This window comes from Bos taurus, chromosome 26 (assembly GCF_002263795.3).
Source record: "Bos taurus isolate L1 Dominette 01449 registration number 42190680 breed Hereford chromosome 26, ARS-UCD2.0, whole genome shotgun sequence".
Taxonomy (NCBI): Eukaryota; Metazoa; Chordata; class Mammalia; order Artiodactyla; family Bovidae; genus Bos; species Bos taurus.
The window spans coordinates 39291775-39309665 of NC_037353.1; the positions used below are offsets into that span (position 1 = coordinate 39291775).

Genomic DNA, 17891 nt, shown 5'->3' on the forward strand with positions numbered 1-17891 from the left:
TGAACTGAGGAGGCGGAGGATGAAGATGTGTATTAGAGACAAGACACAGGACTCGAGGGTGAGGCGCCTGGGGCGAAAGTAAGTGGAGAGGCCGGAAGTCCAGGAAAGAGGGGAGGGCGGGGCCTAGAGGAGGGTGGGGGCGGGGCCTGGAGGGTGGGGCCTGCGAGCGGGTGGGGCCCCTGGGTGGGCGGGTCAGGAGGAGGGGCGGGGTCTACGGGCTGGGAGCTAGGATCTGCGCTCTGAGGCGGCGGCGGCTGCGGCGGAAAATGGCTGCTACGGAGGCTGCGGACACTCAGCTGATGCTCGGAGTCGGGCTGATCGGTGAGGACACAGGCACCCTGCCCCTCAGGCCCACACCCAGTTCCGTCTCCGCCTGGGCCCGGGGCGACCCCTGCTCCCGCGGCCCGCAGCACCGCCAGCGGTGGGGAGAGCACGGCCCCCTCCAATTTGGGCCTGGGCTAGGGACTGTGGGCCCTACCTCCTCGGCGCAGGGGCCGGGCTTGCAGTCGGGCCCGTGCGCCGGCGGCCTTGTTTGGGGCTTGCCGGCCTGGGAGGCAGGGCGGGGGGACCCCGGAGACCTCCAGGGTTCTAGGAGGGAAGTCCTCCTGGGTGTTCTGGGCTGCAGACGAGCCTGGACGTGAAGGCTGACCGAGTTGCTCAGGCGAGGCCCCAGTGAGGCCGAGGGCAGCTTGCAGGCCTCACGACTGTGAGGCTGCAGGGCCGGGGTCCCTCTGAGCGATGCAGAGACGGGCGCCACCCCGGCGCCCGGCTGGCCCCGGTCATGTGATCGAGCGGTTTCGGACGCGGTGGCCTGCTGCAGGCCCGGGGTGCTGCGCGTTCTGCATCGATTGTTTCCTGTTTGATTCTCACCTCGGCTCCAGGGGGTCTGGCTAATGTTTGATGCCCACTTCACGGAGCAGATGGAGGCCGAGGGTGTCATTTGTGCAAGAAGGCACACTAGGTAGTGGTGGACCCAGGATGGGGACCCTTGCAGTCTAGCCCCAGAGCCCCACCTCATACCAGGGGAGAAGGCCTGCATCCGAAGAGAGAGGTCGTGCATGTAACATGTAATATCATCATAGTGGGTGGAATCCCAGTTTCTTTTGAGGAAATCAATGTATAAGGAAGTGCGTTAGGATCTTTGGGCTGCTGGAAATGCATGCCCGAGCCTTGTGCGATGGTTTTTGAAGCAGCGTCCATCCTACAGCGACAGTGAGCACGCGGTTGGTTTAGGGGAACGTCTGCCGTTCTCTGCATGCCATTGTCCTTTGAAAAAATATTCTCCAGAGATTTTCACATATGCCTAAACCCTAGTGCACAAACAAGTTCCTTGGGTTTAGCAAAACTGGTGGAAATGTGACTAAATGCTGCTGATTATTTTCACTGTCTCAAAGGAGTGCATTTATCTGGGAACAGATTCTGTGTTCATTTCTAATGTGATTTTAAAACTGTTTCAAAACAAAACCTAAGTACCTAAGAGATCTTCCACTCTAGTGTTCTTGGGCTTCCCTTGTGGCTCAGCTGGCAAAGAATCAGCCCGCAATGCCGGAGACCTGGGTTCAATCCCTGGGTTGGAAAGATCCCCTGGAGAAGGGAAAAGCTACCCACTCCAATATTCTGGCCTGGAGAATTCCATGGACTGTATAGCCCATGGGGTCCCAAAGAGTCACTCACAATTGAGCAAGACTGAGCAATTTTCGTTAAGACTTCTTAGTCCTTGAAGGTACTTTTGAGTTAAGACTGAATTAAACCATGACTTTATCTGGTATCAGCAAAGAAAAAGATGACTTACTGCATTTTCAATTCATTTAAAAAAATTTTCATGTTTACATAAATTTAAAAGGGTTTGGCTTAAAAATAATGGGGGTGAGTGTAACTCCTTCCCCTTATGACTGGAGGAGGACCAGGTGTTGATAATCGCTGAAGCTGAGTGATGGAGGTTCATTTTATCATTCTCTACTTTTTTTTTATACTTGACATTTTCATAGTAAAATATTTTTTTTTAAAGTATGTAGATGAAAAACTGCATTTTTACTGGTATATGTTCAGTTACTGTTTCTCTAAATTTTAGGCTGTTTTTTGCCTGGAGTTGTTTTTATTAGCAAATTGCTCCTATTTTGTTACTGAGGTATTGACTTTGGTGGTGAAACTTCATGTGTGACTGTTTAACCATTATTATTAAAATTTTAAATATAGACTTCATACTATCAGTGCATAGCATTATATAACAGAGATTTCCCCATTTTCTTAATTTCCAGTTTTCAAACAAACCCTGTGTATTTATTAAACATACTTCCAACTAGATCGTAAGGTAAAGTGATTATAAGTTTATGAGAATTTGTATGGGAGGAGATAGGGAAGACCCTACCAAACCGCTAAAGCTACATTTTCATTCATGAATTGTTAGAAAAGCTTCTTACTCAGGTGGCCTAAAATTCAAGATCAGGGGAGCTAGCTAATGGGACCAGGAGAGGTAGGTGAGAACTGGGGGATGGGGGTGGGGATCTCACATGCTCTGGGTTTCTTTGTAAAATGGGGTGTTGAAACTGATTCCACGAAGTGCCTCTAAGTAACCAATCAATTCACTTCCTTGCTGCTGTTTGGCATTCTCACAGTGACCATCTTTCCACCGTAGAAAAGGACACAAATGGAGAAGTTCTGTGGGTGTGGTGTTACCCTTCCACCACAGCTACTTTAAGGAATCTGCTGCTGAGAAAATGCTGCCTTACAGATGAAAACAAACTGCTCCATCCCTTCGTCTTTGGTCAGTACAGAAGAACATGGTTTTATATCACAACAGTTGAAGTTCCAGATTCTTCCATTTTGAAAAAGGTATGACTGTAGGAGGGTCAACAAAATGGAAAAATATTTAAAGTGATGTAAGATTATTCCAATAACCCTTAGCTTTAGACTTCCTCATTCATAATATGTTTTGGGAAAATATTAAATATATGATTTTAGTTGTGAATGTTCTCTTTGACATTTCACTCTCAATCATTATATTGATTGGTGTATATATATATTGTTTGATTGACCTGTGGTTGGTATAGAGAAGCTTTTCCCAGGTTACACTTGGATGGAGTAGAAATGTAGAAAAGTTTTCAAAGCCTTGACTCTGATTAAAAGTGAGAAGAAGTAATTTTCCATAATTAAAAACTATTTTGAAGGATATAATTATCCTGGATAAGAAAACTTTTTTATTGGTTTATGTTTGATAAGGGGATGTTAAGAATAGAGAGGATAACTAAGGAAATTTGTGTGTTCAGTAGACTTTGTGTGTGTGTGTCATTTGATACGGACACCATCAAGGTGACAGGCTAAAAGCCAGTAAGTATGTGGTCATTTTGGACTTTCCTAGTCCCGCACAACCAGGAGGTTTTCTCAGAGAAAAGAATATTGGTACGGGGTGGCTGAGCCCCTGGTCGGTTTCCGGGTGAAGACTTCTTTTAGCATTTCGGGGCTATTTCTGTAGTCAGTCACCAGATGGTTTGAAGCATGTTCAGGATACCAGTTTAAATGTAAGGAATTACGTTTAAAGTAACAGGAAGGCAACAATTTAGAAACTGTAAGAGGTTTAAGACAAAACAGAGATTAATAATTAGAAAATGTGAATTGTAAAAAGATACTAATGGAAATAATAGGTATATGATGATCCGAAATTTGTATGTATAGTAATAGAGGCATATAAATAAATGAAGGTTATAACAATGCCCTTTAGCCTATATAACACCCTACAGAGAATTGACTATTTGGGGAACTGTATGATTTTTACTGAAACATATATATGTTGTTTTCCATCCTTCTATTTCATTAATGAAAAATAGTCAGTAAGTGGTAGGTCTGATATAGCATTCCTAATTCTGCTTTGATGAGGATGGGGGTTTTAAATAAAAACTCACATTTCTGATATTTGAAATATTTTTATGTTTTTGAGGAAAAGAATTCTAACTAAAAGGAAATTAAATATATGTATATATAATTTTTATGTGTGTATATATATACATAAAATATTTTTTATGTGTGTATATATATATTTGTAAATAGTATATACACATAAAAGTATAAAGAGGCAAGTGAGGACTTGTTACTTGTTTTGGTCTTTTCTTTTTAATGCTGGTTTGTCTTATACAAGAGGCTTGTTAGGATGTAGTAATAAAGATTAATTCTATTAAAGTATCTTTAAAGAGTGTACTTTTTTTTGTTTGTTTTGGACAGGTGACTCATTTTTCTATTGTTCTGACCGCCAAAGATTTTAATCCAGAGAAATATGCCGCCTTCACTAGGATATTGTGTAGGTCTGTATGAAAACTGTATTAAATGCTAATATACAAAAATGAGGATCTTACTCAATAGTCATGTAGCAGATTTCTACATGAGGAAGCATATTTCAGCCTTCTGTTTGGACACTGTTTTATAAAGAGGCATTTTGTCTTACTTCTATGGTACTGCTCCTGTTATCAGGGGAAATGATAGATGGGGGGAGAAAAGGCAGTTTGCACAACTGTTGTAGGTGCTGGGTATTTTGAGTCACTTGCCACTTTTGGTATTTTACTTCCGCTCATTTCCAAGCTGGAACCTTCCTTGGGATGGAAGTGGTAAGCTGGTTCATCTGTGTCAGGCTGTGTGTGGGAGTCATTGGGGAAGGCTAACAGGCATTTTGAATTATGCTTAAGGACAGGAAAATATTTTTAGCTGGAATGCTGAGGAGCTGAGAAACTGATGAACTGGTTAATCATGATTCAAGTGGACTCCTTCAGTTTCGCAACTGTTGAAAAAATTAATCTGAAGTATACTAGTTTACTTTCTTGCCTTGATAAGTGTATCTGGTGAAATTAATGAAATCTCTTATATGTGAGAGACATTATCTTTTTCTTTGAACAAGACTTTTGCAGGGTTTCGGGTTTTGCTTTTTTTTTTCCTTCTAATATTGTCACTAGATAGAATTATAATTCTATCTAGTGACAGTGTTATGTAATAACCTCAGGTTTACATCCAGTATGTAGATTTTTATGGGGGGCGGGATAAGAGGCGTTGTTTTTGTTTTTCACACTATAAGCCTGATAAATGGTTGCATTTTTGCCATTTTTATATACGTATACACACACGTACACACAGTCTAAGAATACCATCTCATGATCTAAATGTTACAGTTAGGTTGTATTTTGACAAAATGAAGTTTTACTGTTTTTGCAGTCAGCTGTGATAAGAAAAACTTGTTGCTCTCCATGAGATAAATTCCGGGAGTGTGGCTCACTGTGGAATAGACACATTTGTCTGCAAATAAGGCACTGACACAAAGGGAGATTGTTACTGTTAGGGTCACCATCCAGAAGCCGTGGACTAAAGCCACTGCAGAGGTGTTTGAACAAACGGTGGACTCCATTTCATTTGAGTCAAGGTTAGGTTACTCAACTGAATTCACTGGGAAGTATTCTGGGCCCTCTGGGCCTCCAAAGGCCAGGTAGCTTTAGACCGTACTTCCTGCCCTGGAGGAAGCCCAGAGGGTTTCTCAGCTTGTGCCGTGCTGTGACATTGTCACACTCTGAATTCTCTCCTCCTGTCACAGTTACAACAGGAATGCGGACTCAAGCTGATGCCAGCCACTTCCTCTGCCCGCCCCCTGCTAACACCCTCAAGTGTTTGCCCTGGCACCTGTCCACACCCGAGTGCTCTCTGCACACACACTCAGTCTCCCCACGAACACCTGTGCCTCTTTACACACACAGAGATAAACACTTTTTCACTTTCGCTCTTTTATTTTGATTAAGGTATAGCTGATTTACAATGTTGTGTTAGTTAGAAAAGCACTTTTTGATGGCGGGAAGGCGCCCTCTCCCATTTCTGGTGAGAGGGGCCCTTCACGGCACGCTGCACACAGTGGCCGGGGAATCCCCACATGGCGGGGTCCATTCCCTCTGTGGGATCTGGGCCCACTGCCATGACCCCTGTTTATAATTTTAAATTAATTTTTTTAATGAAATTTTATTTTATTTTTAAAATATGTAATCATTTTAATGGTGCCGTTTGGTTTTCTGCTCTGCTTTGGTGGTGGTAATGTAAGCACATAATAAAAAGAAATGCAAATAACACCAAAGGGTGTACAGTGAAGTCTAAGTCCCCTTTTCCCCCAGTTCCCAGTCCCCAGTTCTTCCTCCTGACCCCCTACCCCAGGGCAGCTCCTGGACTTGCCTTCCTTATGTCTTACTGGAGCTGTTTTCTTCATCTGTAAGCCCTGGATGAGTTAATGGGGTTGACTGTTTTCTATATGTGACAGTTCACCATATTCATTATCCTCTGCCTCTTTTTCCCCAGGGTGTGCACAAAAATAATTTAAAAACACTGACAGTTGATGAAATTTAATAAGCAGTTAAATCCCATGCTTTTTTTCACCTAATCTACAATAAATATAGTTTTCAAGTGAACTTGTCTTAAACAGTTATTTTATGTTCATCCCAATTTTGTACCCCTTCAGCTACTAAAATGCCCAAGTAGACCCAGACCTGCTTCTCTAGAAGAATTCACAGTTTCTCACAGGAAGAGATTGCAGGAGAGGGGCCTGATTTCACATGTGAGCTGTAAATGAGCTGGCTTCCTGTCAGCATTTTCTGGACCTTCTTAATTTAATGAATGTATCTAGTATGTATTTATCACCAGAAATTTAGAGGAGTTTGATTTCTTAATTATCTAAATACAGCTACCTCTGAGAACTCCAATAGTAAATATATGTTCTACAACTAATTGCTGCTTTCTCTGTGGGCAATGCACAAACTTCTTTCTTATGAAAGGAAATCCAGCAATAAAACAGAGTTGTTATGCCCAACGACACCACCTGTGAATGTAAGACATAAAAACAGATAAGGATACAGTATTCTTGAGAACAGTGGGGCCTCAGGAAGTCCTTAGTTCATTCTCCTGCCTAAGGACCTCAGCCGGCCTCCGCAGATGTAACGAGAGCTGACTTCACAGAACTGTTGAAGGTTTCTCCAGTGGTGGTTTTATTTTTCTAATATATTTTCCAAGTAAATTTATAGAAGTAACCATGTCATGAAAAGATGCAGGCATTCAGAAGTGTGTTAGCAAGTTGGCTCAGGTTCTTTAGAACGTACCCATGCCTGGCCTTGGTACATTACTCCAGGTGGTCCATGCTAACTAGAAGCACGCTTGCTTTTTTGTCCTTTCTCACAGAATGTACCTGAAGCATGGGAGTCCAGTTAAGATGATGGAGAGTTACATCGCAGTTCTCACGAAGGGGATATGCCAGAGTGAAGAAAATGGCTCTTTCCTTAGCAAGGACTTTGATGCCCGAAAGGCATACCTTGCGGGTTCCATCAAAGGTAAAAAAAAAAAAAAAAAAGATGCAAAAAAGAAACAAAAACCCATCCCAACAACAACAAAACCCCCGGCCAAGGACAGTCTCGCATTAGAGTGTTATTTCCTCTTTCCACATGTTTTCATCTACATGATATTCGTTTCCTGTGCGGGAAGGTAGTTCTCCATTTCCTTATGTGGTTAGAACTGTCAGGAAAGCAGACTTGTGTGGTGTTTCTTTCCATGTGATTCCAACTGTCTATAGAGAGTTCTTTTCATCTGTATGCTGAAGTTCACAGGTCGAAGTCTCCACTGACTTCCGTCGTTTTCCTTTCCTTAGATCTTAGCAGTGACCTCTTCCTCCTGGGGAGCTGAAGCCCCTGCCCCAGTTCCCAGTCTAACTCCCTGCCTCTCCTCGCTGGAAGGTCCAGCCTAGAGCTGAGCCGAGAGTTTGTATCCTTAAACAAGGAAAGAAAGAGGATTCCGCGGCTGATGCTGGCCTTCATTCTCATCCCTGATCCCACTGTTTCTTATGGTTTCTAAGCATCCCTGTTGAGGTATTAGGTGTTTGTCCAGCTGTCTCTCACAAGGACTTGTGCAGTGATGAGTATGTAGGTTTGGGGGATCAGTGAACCTTTTTTCTTAAGCTTTCACGACCCCAAAGATGGTGATTCCCTTCATATAATTCCCCTTTCTTGTGAATCTGGCTTTACCTCTGCACCCAGCATCCAGTCCCTTGTGGGAGTGGGTGTAGCTACCGTAACACCCATCCTGGGGAGCAGATGTATGGAGTGATATGACCATCCACCAACTAAGCTGCTTCTGTATTTATAACATTTACTGAAATTTATTCTCTGTTTTGAAAATAATTATGCATTCGTGTGTGAAGAATTATTTCTGATAAAAACTTGATTTCCTTATATAATGTTTAATGCACTCACAATTTTTTTTGTTTTAAGACATTGTATCTCAGTTTGGAATGGAAACTGTTATCTTACACACAGCACTGATGCTAAAGAAAAGAATTGTTGTCTATCACCCCAAAATAGAAGCTGTCCAGGAGTTTACCAGGTATGATCTCTTATCATTAAAAAGTGTAAACTTTGTTGGCAGCCACTTTGGGGTCCTCTGTGTCCCTGTTGGTTTTCATGTTGGAATAAATAAGATATGTTAGTTTAGGGGTGAAATGCCACTTTGGTTTAGATTTCGTATTCAAGGTCACTGAGTTTGAACAGATTCTTCTTTAAATTTTGAAATATGAACTAATATTTTGGAGCAGGAAGTTTGCAGACATTCCCTTGCCAGATAGTAGATATCAGCCTTGTAGCCATATGCTTTCTGTCCCAATTACTCAACTGCCATGGGTTGCATAAAAACAGCCATGGACAGCCCATGCATAAATGAATGAGCATGACTGTGTTCTGGTAAAACCTTACGTGCAAAGGAGGGCAGCACACTTATGGGCCATAGTTGCCTGACCCCTGTTTTTGGCAAGTTGTTCTTCCATTCAGTTTTATCCCAGACTCTTATTTATATAGTAAATATAGATTTGTTTTGTTTTCTTTGCCAAATCTAACTTAGATTTATTCTTAGATTCTTTTGTAAAAGCAGAGGAGCTAGCATTTATGCTATTCACTGTATGTGAGGCATTGTGTAAGTCACTTGGCTGTATTAGACTTACTCACGAGAAGAACCCTGGGAGGAAGTGTGACTGCCCTGTTTATAGATAAGCAGATCGAGGCTAAGTGGTTAGATACTGAGAAGAAAAAAGGCTTGCTAGGCAGAAAGACCTGGGGTAAAGTCCTGGGAGACAACTTCTTAGCCTTGTGACCACGTAAAGGATATGTAATGTTTCTACACCTCAGTTTCTTTATCTGTGAAATGAAGCTGGTAATACCCGCCTCATAAGCTTGGTTTCAGGACTGGAAATAATTTGTGTAACATGCTCAGCACGTGCCTTGCACATAGTGTGCACTCGAGAAGTGATTACGGTTGTAAGGATGGTGCTTGCCTCAGGTCACAGTAATGGGACCAGAATTGTCATCCTGCTCTCACTCCCCAAGTCTGTGTTTTTCCACCCATTTGCCCTCTTCCTCTACATTTATGCTTCTGAAACCTGAGTGTCCTCAGTTTCTGAGATGTCTAGTGGGCCACCAGAGGGTTCACAAAACCACAGGCGCATCAACGCATACTTCTTCCTGAACGAAGTAGCTGTCTCACTGGAAGTTTTTTAAGAAAACTTATTTTCGTATAAAAACAAACACAAAGTAGTTTGCAAGTTTGGCTGGAATTTTAAATATGAAATGGGAGGCTTCAAAAAAATTTCTTGCTTGTAGGGCCCACTTTGGATCTTACCCCCAGACTGCTTCTGTGGCAGCCTGCAGAGTGGGGCATTGGGAAGAGCACTTTATTATTATTGTTATTGTTTTGGCTGCCCTGTGAGGAGTGTGGGATACTCCCTGAGCAGGGATGGAACACGCACCCCCTGCAGTGGAAGACAGTCTTAACCACTGGACCATGGGGGAACACTTTAAAAGCATCATTCCCCAACTATGGAGATCTTTTGAAACTAATACCTTCAGTTTTTTGTAGCTTATCTGACCCAAAAAGTTGTGTTTAAAACACTTGGGCTTCCCTGGTGGTTCAGTGGTAAAGAATCCACATGCCAATACAAGATACTCGGGAATTGGATCCCTGGGTCAAGAAGATCCCCTGGAGAAGGAAACGGCAACAGTCCAGTTTTCTTGCCTGGGAAATCCCATGGACAGAGGAGCCTAGCGGGCTACAGTCCACGGGGTCACAAAGAGTCGGACACGACTGAGCAACTAAACAACAGCAAAACGCTGCATTAATTTACTCTGAAGCCTCGAGGTGTTGGCACAGAGAGCGTTTGTTCTTCTGCATCCGGAAGCCAGTTTCCTCCCGCAGAAGAGGAGGGAACAGGATGGGCGGAGTCTCAGGGGTGGGCTGGCAGCCATCTGTGTTCTCACTTTGACTCCCCAGGACTCTGCCTGCCCTGGTATGGCATCGGCAGGACTGGACCATACTTCACTCCTACGTGCACCTGGATGCCGATGAGCTGGAAGCCCTACAGATGTGCCCAGGTAGGCAGCAGGCTCCCAGGGGAGGAGAAGCTCGGCTTTAACCAGGATTGTTGTTTGTTTGCAGGGGGATTTTGTTTTGTTTTAATTTTAGAGCATTCCTAAGGGGAATGTTGGGCTTTCCTGGTAGCTCAGTTGGTAAAAATCTGCCTGCAGCGTGGGAGACCTGGGTTCAATCCCTGGGTTGGGAAGATTCCCTGGAGGAAGGCATGGCAACCCACTCCAGTATTCTGGCCTGGAGAATCCCCATGGACCAAGGAGCCTGGCGGGCTGCACTCCATGGGGTTGCAAAGAGTTGGACGTGACTGAGCAACTAAGCACAACAAGAGGAATGTTGATTATTTATTATTTCTTTGGTAAATGCAGCCAGTTGTTTTTTCCCTTAAAAAGTTTTTTTAATTAAAAAAATTTGTACACCTGAAACTAATAAAACATTGTAAATCAACTATAATAAAAATTATAAAATTTTAAAAAATTGTGATAAAATATACAAAATCACCTAAAAGTTAGCACCATTTTCATTTTCCTTTTTATGAAGTGGGGCATGTTTCAAGACTTGTGGGGTCTTAGTTCTCTGAGCAGGGATTGAACCTATACCCCCTGCAGTAGAAGCATAGACTTAGCCACTGGACTGCCAGGGAAATCTTCCTCATGGTATCTTTTGATGAATAGAAATCTTAATGTGTTGGGATGTTTTTAGACTTATGATTTTATCTTTTATATTTTGTTTAAGAAAATTTCTATCCCAATGGCAGAAAGATGTTCTCCTATATTTTCTTATAAAACTTTATAAAGTTTTTTCTTTCCCATTTAAGTCTTTAATCTACCTGGAATTACTGTTTTTGTAGGTAGGGTGTGAGTTTCACTATTTCAGTTTTTTCCATCTGGATAGCAACTTGGCTCAGGAACACTGAATAGTGTCCTCTCTCTCCAGGAATCTGCAGTATCATTTTTTTAATATTTTATATATGATTTTATATATCATATAAATCATGGTTTTATGAATCATATTTGATACATGATTTTGGTCATCATATATATCACAGTTTCTTAAACCTGAGGGAATCTTTGTCTGGGTGCTCTGTGGTAGGTTTTTTCTTTTGGTACTGCCATTGTTTTTTAAATGTCCTCACTTGGTAAAGTAAAATTGGTCCAAAAAACAATTTCTTTTAATTGTATTGCTCTGTGAAATCTAAAGTCAAGGAACCTTTGTTTTAACACCAGTTCAAAAAGTCTGCTAATTCTTATTTATTTATTTATTTTTGGCTGTACTGGATCTTCGCTGCTGCACCCAGGCTTTCTCTAGTTGCAGCGAGCGGGGTTCACTCTCCAGCTGCGGTGCACAGGCTTCTCATTGCGGCGGCTTCTCTTGTTGCGGCTCATGGGCTCTAGGGCACACAGGCTTCAGTTGTTGCGGCCCACGGGCTTAGTTGTCCCATGGCATGTGGAATCTTCCTGGAGTAGGGTCAAACCCGTGTCCCTTGCATTGGCAGGTGGATTCCTAACCGCTGGACCACCAGGGAAGTCCAGTCTGCTGATTCTTGAGTTGCTTTGATTCCTCTAGTGTTTATTGTATCTGATCTAAAGTTGGTGACGATGATGCTATTTCCTCCATGCTATCCCTGAGGAACCTGAGTGTTTGGTTGTGACTTCTTGGCGATAGAGACCTGGGAGGGGACAGTGGTCAAGAGAATCCTTGCTATACACTGTTTTCTCTATCATTCTCTTTTAAAGATTTTATTTTTTATTTGGCCGCACAGATAAAGACTTGTGGGATCTTAGTTCTCCAACCAAGGATTGAACCCAGGACCCAGCAGTGAAAGCACCGAGTCCTAACCACTGGGCCACCAAGGAATTCCCTCTGTCATTCCTGACCCAAATAACAACTAAAAAGCTGATTCTTTATTTCAGCCTTCTTCCTTGACGTAAAATCTAATTTGGGGACATTCTGAGGGGTTTGTGAGTTTCTTCAGACAGTTGGCAATAATGTCACCTTGAGAAATACCACGGATACAGCTTAAACGCCCTGGATAAGTAACGCAGAGAAGAAAAGCAGCTGACGAGCTCTTAGACTCACTCCCGTTTTGGTATGTTCACAGTGTGATTTCCTCCTTCTCCAGTAATGCTGATCCTCCCTGTAACACAGGTTACATCGCTGGATTTGTGGACTTGGACGTGAGCAATAGATCAGACCTGTACGATGTGTTTGTGAATCTGGCAGACAGTGAGATCACCATCGCCCCGCTCGCAAAAGGTTAGTTCTCTGTTCTCTGTTGTTGACACCAGATATAAGCCAAGCAGTTGTATTTTTTTAGGCTGATTCTCATTATTTAAATACTAAGTACTCACCTGTTGTGCTGGATGGATTTTTCTGTGTCTAGAACACAGCACTCATTCTAGTAGATCTAACGGTTAAGGGTACGTATGAGTGCTTATGCTGTATGGCATATGTATATTAGTAAGGTCAATGGTCTATTCATCTTGTTTCTCCACTTTTCTGTTTAAACAAAGTGTATTTGATATCTATTGCTGCATAACAGATTACTGCTAAACTTTGTGATTTAAAACACCAAATACTGATTATCTCAAAGTTTTGGTGGGCAAGAATTTAGGAGGGACTTAGCTAGGAGGTTCTGGCTCAGGGTCTCTCATGAGGTTTTAATCAAGATATTGCCAGGGCTGCAGTCAAATGAAAGCTCAGCTGGAGTGAAGAGGACCCCTTTCCAAGCTTGCTCACATGGCTGTGGACAGGCGGCCTCACCACAGGGGCCTTTCCCTAGCACAGCTTGAGTGTTCTCAGCACGTGACTGTTGGTCACCCCAACAGTAATTCAAGACAGAGGGGCCACTATGTCTTGTGCAACCTAGTCTGGGAAGTCACATACCGTCACTTCCTCCGTATTCTATTTGTTAAAGCAGGTCATTAAGGGAAAAGAATTTACCTCATGTCCACCTCATGAAGGACAAAGTGTCAAAGAGTGTGCAGACATCTGTCACTACACAAGGGTTGAATGTGACTCCTGTGTGGAAAATCTTTTTGAACAATGTCTCAGTAAACACCAGGGAATGAATATTCTTGGAGGCTAAAGACCCAGGACATTGTGAAGTTTTGGTTTTAGGTGAGAATTACCTGTAACAGCTTTTGTGTTGTCATTTTCTCTTTCTCCTAAAATTGGGAGCAGCTGAATGCTAGCCAGTGAGGGATATTTGTTAGCTGGGTTCTGATTATGTGAGGTTTTATCTAGCAACCTCCAATTAATAGAACTAAAACTTGTTTTCTCTTAATTCACTTGGAAATTACAAACATAATACATATTCATGGTGAAAAATTCAAAATATAGTATCAGGTTTTTAGGAGATGTTGCCTTTTATAAAGCTGGAGTGGTAGAAACCTAGCTGTGGCCAGGGCCACTGAAACTACTGAAGTGTTAGGACCAGGCAGAAACTGCCGCTCCCTGCTATCCCCTGCTGTCCTGAGTCAATAAAATGGGCTTGTCCCCGTGGAGCCTGTCCCTCTTGAGTGTTAAACCGAAATCTCTGTTAACCTTCTTGCTGCAGAAAATAGCAATGTAGATACTGGGTTGGCTAAAAAGTTCATTACCGAGAAACCTGAATGAACTTTTTGGTCAGCCCGTAATTACTGTAACTTAGGTTGCTGCCGTGGCTCATTCCTAAGGGCCTTTACACCGTGATTGTTGAGATGCTTCTGCAGAACTGACAGGAAGCACGGCTTTCACAATATTCCTGCCAGAAAGATAAACATGAATTCCCAACTGTGAGGACGGGGACAGGAAAGTCAGGCTCTTGGCTTACAACCTACACACAGTCAGTTTTCATTAGGTTTTTGTCTAGAAAGAAAAAATTGTTACCAGAATTTTGGTTTGGCGTTGGTGTATTTTTACTTTGGACATGAAGTATATAAATCATGATTATGCCTTACCTCCTGTTGTGTCGTCGTATTTGTGTGAGGTCAGTTCAGTTCAGTCGCTCAGTCGTGTCCGACTGTTTGCGACCCCGTAGACTGTAGCACACCAGGCCTCCCTGTTCAACACCAACTCCCGGAGCCTACTCAAACTCAATGTCCATTGAGTCAGTGATGCCATCCAACCATCTCATCTGTGTGTAGTAACAGGATGGAGATGTGGGGGCTTGTCAATTGTTTTTTCAGAATCCCCTCTGTATAGTCGTTTGGGTTGTCATGTAGATGATGATTTTTCATTTTGTAAATGTCTAAACATTCACATAACATATTCTTCTTGATCTCACCAGAGGCCATGACAATGGGCAAACTGCATAAAGAAATTGGTCAGTTAATTGTCCAGTCGGCAGAAGATCCAGAGAAGTCAGACAGCCAAGTTATACAGGTAATGCTTTCATCTTCCCACCAACGGGGTCCCAAAAAGGCATCTTTGGGCAGCGGCAAGTTATCTGCTGTCCACGTGACCAGAGTGAAGTGACTGGAGAGGCCCATGGGCAGCTGCTCAGATGAGGTCTTCAGGATAGACCCGATGAAGATGAGCCAGTTAGTCGCCAGGCTCCACGGGGAGACGGGTACAGGGGGCTGGTGCCCAAATCAAGCAGTTGTTGTGAAAGCTATAACCACTGAGTGGTGAGAGGGGCCGCAGGTTTGGTGGGCACTTGCCAGCAACGCCGTTCTCTTCAGTGCTGGTGGCCCATCCAGCTGTGGCTGGGAGGGGTGGGTGGGTTTTGTCCTAAGAACCCAGATTCTTGAGACTGTCCTACTGGACAGATGGTCATTACCCACCCATTCCACCATCAACATTAGAGTGAAAACAGTGTTGGTGAAATGTATAAATTTGAGTTTTGAATTACAGTGTTTTTCATGGACTAAAAGTGATCCATAGATGGTTCACTATAAAGTATGATGTAGTGCCTGGTATGTATTCTGAATTCAAAAATATCCAAATAAATTAATGATGTCACCAAACCAGGAAAGAGACATGACTTTAATGCGAGCCCTGCTGAGTCCTCAGCCACCCAAAGGGAATGTCAGTCTGTGAAGGGGAAGGAAAGCCTGTGTGGCTGGTGCTGGGCTGCTCATCCCAGGCAGGAGGGGACTCTGGGAAGAGATTTGTTCTAAAAACAATAGCAGATTCCTCAAAGAGCGAAACACAGCATTAATAGAGATTTGGTAATTCTATATTAAAAATTGAAAACAGGAACTCAAATAGATATTTATGTACCCATGTCCATAGCAGCATTATTCACAATGGCCAAAAGGTGAAAACAGCCTAGATGTTCCTCAGCGGACGGATGGGTCAACAACATGTAGTGTGCACATATGGTGGGATGTTAGCCTTAGAATGAAGCGCTGACGTGTGCTACAGCATGCATGAGCCTTGAAAACATTATGCTGAGTGAAATACGCCAGTCACAGAGGGACAGATGTTTTGATTCCACTAGTACCTATTAATAGAATAGGCAAGTTCATAGAGGCAGAAAGTACAATGGTGATTGCCAGGGTCTAGAGGGGCGGGTGGGGGGTTACTGTTTAATGTGTACAGAGTTTTGGTTTAGGATGATGAAAAAGTTCTGGGAATGGGTAGTGGTGATGGCTGCACAACATGACGAAAGTACTTAAACGCCACTGAGTTGTGCACTTCAAAAAAAAAAGGTTAAAATATTCCCCCCACCCTGACCACTGCTGCTGTGCAAAGTTAGCCGTGCCATATATTTTTTGTTGTTTTAAATTGGTTTCATTTTTTATAGTTTACAAATAAAATAAGTCTGATAAACTTAAAAAATAGCAGGAAAATTTCTGGAGAGCTATTCAAATTTTTGGACACTAGTGTATTATATATTTTCCTATTCTATTAAAGGATATCTCCCTAAAAACAAAAGAAATCTTCACCAACCTGGCTCCATTTTCAGAAGTTTCGGATGATGGAGAAAAGCGAGTGCTCAATTATGAGGCACTAAAGCAAAGACGATTTCCACCAGCCACAGAAAACTTCCTCTACCATCTAGCAGCCGCGGAGCAAATGCTGAAAATCTGACGGTGGGACAGAATGTGTCACGGATGACTGATGTAAAGCCCTGGCACCATGACTCTCCATTCACTATGTAAAATACTGGAAATGACCAAGAAAATGTTACACTTTTAATGTTTTATTTGAAAGCATTGTAATTTGACCTGAAAAAGCACTGAAACACACATGAAAACACTTCTGATTTCCTCCTGATTAATTTCATGCCTACTCTCAATGTTTACAAAGTGCTGAAACCACCTATCTGGGTAACTTTATAAAAGCCCGTCATCCCGGGGTAAGAGCAGAGCAGCTCTGTCAAGTTCTCCTGCAAATCGCAGCAAATCTGAAGGCCTTCATTATTGTAAGTTCCAGTTTATCTCATTGTGTAACCACAAACTAACGGTTTATTTTCGGAAAGCTGCCTGAAATTTTGCTTTGAATTCTTCTAGGAAGAACTTTAATTCCTCATGAGGAACTCTACTTTCTGAGCCAAACTACTAAGTTCTCTGCAGAACCGTCTAGAAGATCATTCAAAAGACCCTGCAGTTGCACTTTCTTGTAAAAGAAATTTTTTTCTTAGCCTTTGAATATTTTGCCTATATTACAAGGGTTTTGCCTAGATTTTATACTTGAGTAGACAACTTTAATAATCCATATTTATACTGTCTCAGAGGTAAGCATTTGGCAAATTTAAGCCATGAGTACTCTTTAATTAACCTAGTTGCTAGCAATATTCTTTTGAAAAAAGAGGCCAGTCCTTATGTAGTAGCATAAGAGAAGAAGCCCATTTTGAATATAAATGTCTGTCTGACTGAAAGCAACCTTATATAATTGGTGAGGGAGTATGAGAATTAACTTGTCGTAAAGGCCAAAACCAGAGAATGTCTTCAAACGACGTCAGTAAAAATAATTTGGCCACATATGAAGGTATCCATTCTCATTTAGTTAGGTACCTTTTTCATAATTGGAGACCTAAAAATTGCAAAGTAAGCATGGGGGTCTAAATTACGTTTTGTTATATGTATTCATATTAATTATGACAGGTTATTTTTTTCACTTAGTACTCTTGTCCTCAGAAATCTTAACCAGAAAAATGTTTGCAGAAAAACTTGTCTGTATTGGATCTTTCATTTATCCTGGGTGGTAGACATTTGTTAAGGAAAAAAATTTTAAAACAGTCCCTTTTTGGTTGGTGTCAGGGGAGGATTTGAAGTGAAGTGATGTTTACTGGGGCAAACAATTGAAAATTAAATCTGCACTTTATGAAAATGAATACTAACGTCTTTTTCACCCTCTTTTTTTTTTATATATATTACTGTATTAGCTCATGATCAAAGTTGTTGAAATGACAAATTTATGATACAGAAATAAAGTGAAATATTTTGATATTCAGCACTTTCAGGCATAAATTGTGCCCTTTCTCCGCACTCCAACCAAACGAAAGTAAAAACCCTCTCTGTCAAATGTGGACCCCCTGGGGATTATCCGAAGAC

The 17891-nt window shown here is 42.2% G+C and overlaps 1 protein-coding gene across 4 annotated transcripts; it reads left to right on the top strand.

The window, feature by feature from the left end:
- Positions 1-220: 220 nt before the first annotated feature.
- DENND10 (DENN domain containing 10) lies at positions 221-17793 on the top strand. 4 transcript variants are annotated; one of them, XR_009492944.1, is made up of 10 exons: positions 221-321; positions 2636-2832; positions 4216-4295; positions 7186-7334; positions 8268-8379; positions 10312-10412; positions 12556-12663; positions 14678-14772; positions 16249-16759; positions 16848-17793. XR_009492944.1 is itself a non-coding variant. In XM_015460751.3 (9 exons), exons 4-9 carry the CDS (start codon positions 7187-7189, stop codon positions 16423-16425), a joined length of 741 nt encoding a protein of 246 aa, XP_015316237.1. In that variant the 5' UTR covers positions 221-321; positions 2616-2832; positions 4216-4295; position 7186; the 3' UTR covers positions 16426-17793.
- Positions 17794-17891: the final 98 nt, after the last annotated feature.

Coding starts and splice junctions, on each gene's coding strand:
- DENND10 (XM_015460751.3), top strand. CDS start 7,187: ATGTACCTGAAGCATGGGAGTCCAGTTAAGATGATGGAGAGTTACATC. Junction 12,664..14,677: donor CATCGCCCCGCTCGCAAAAG/GTTAGTTCTCTG, acceptor TGATCTCACCAG/AGGCCATGACAATGGGCAAA. Junction 14,773..16,248: donor CAGACAGCCAAGTTATACAG/GTAATGCTTTCA, acceptor ATTCTATTAAAG/GATATCTCCCTAAAAACAAA.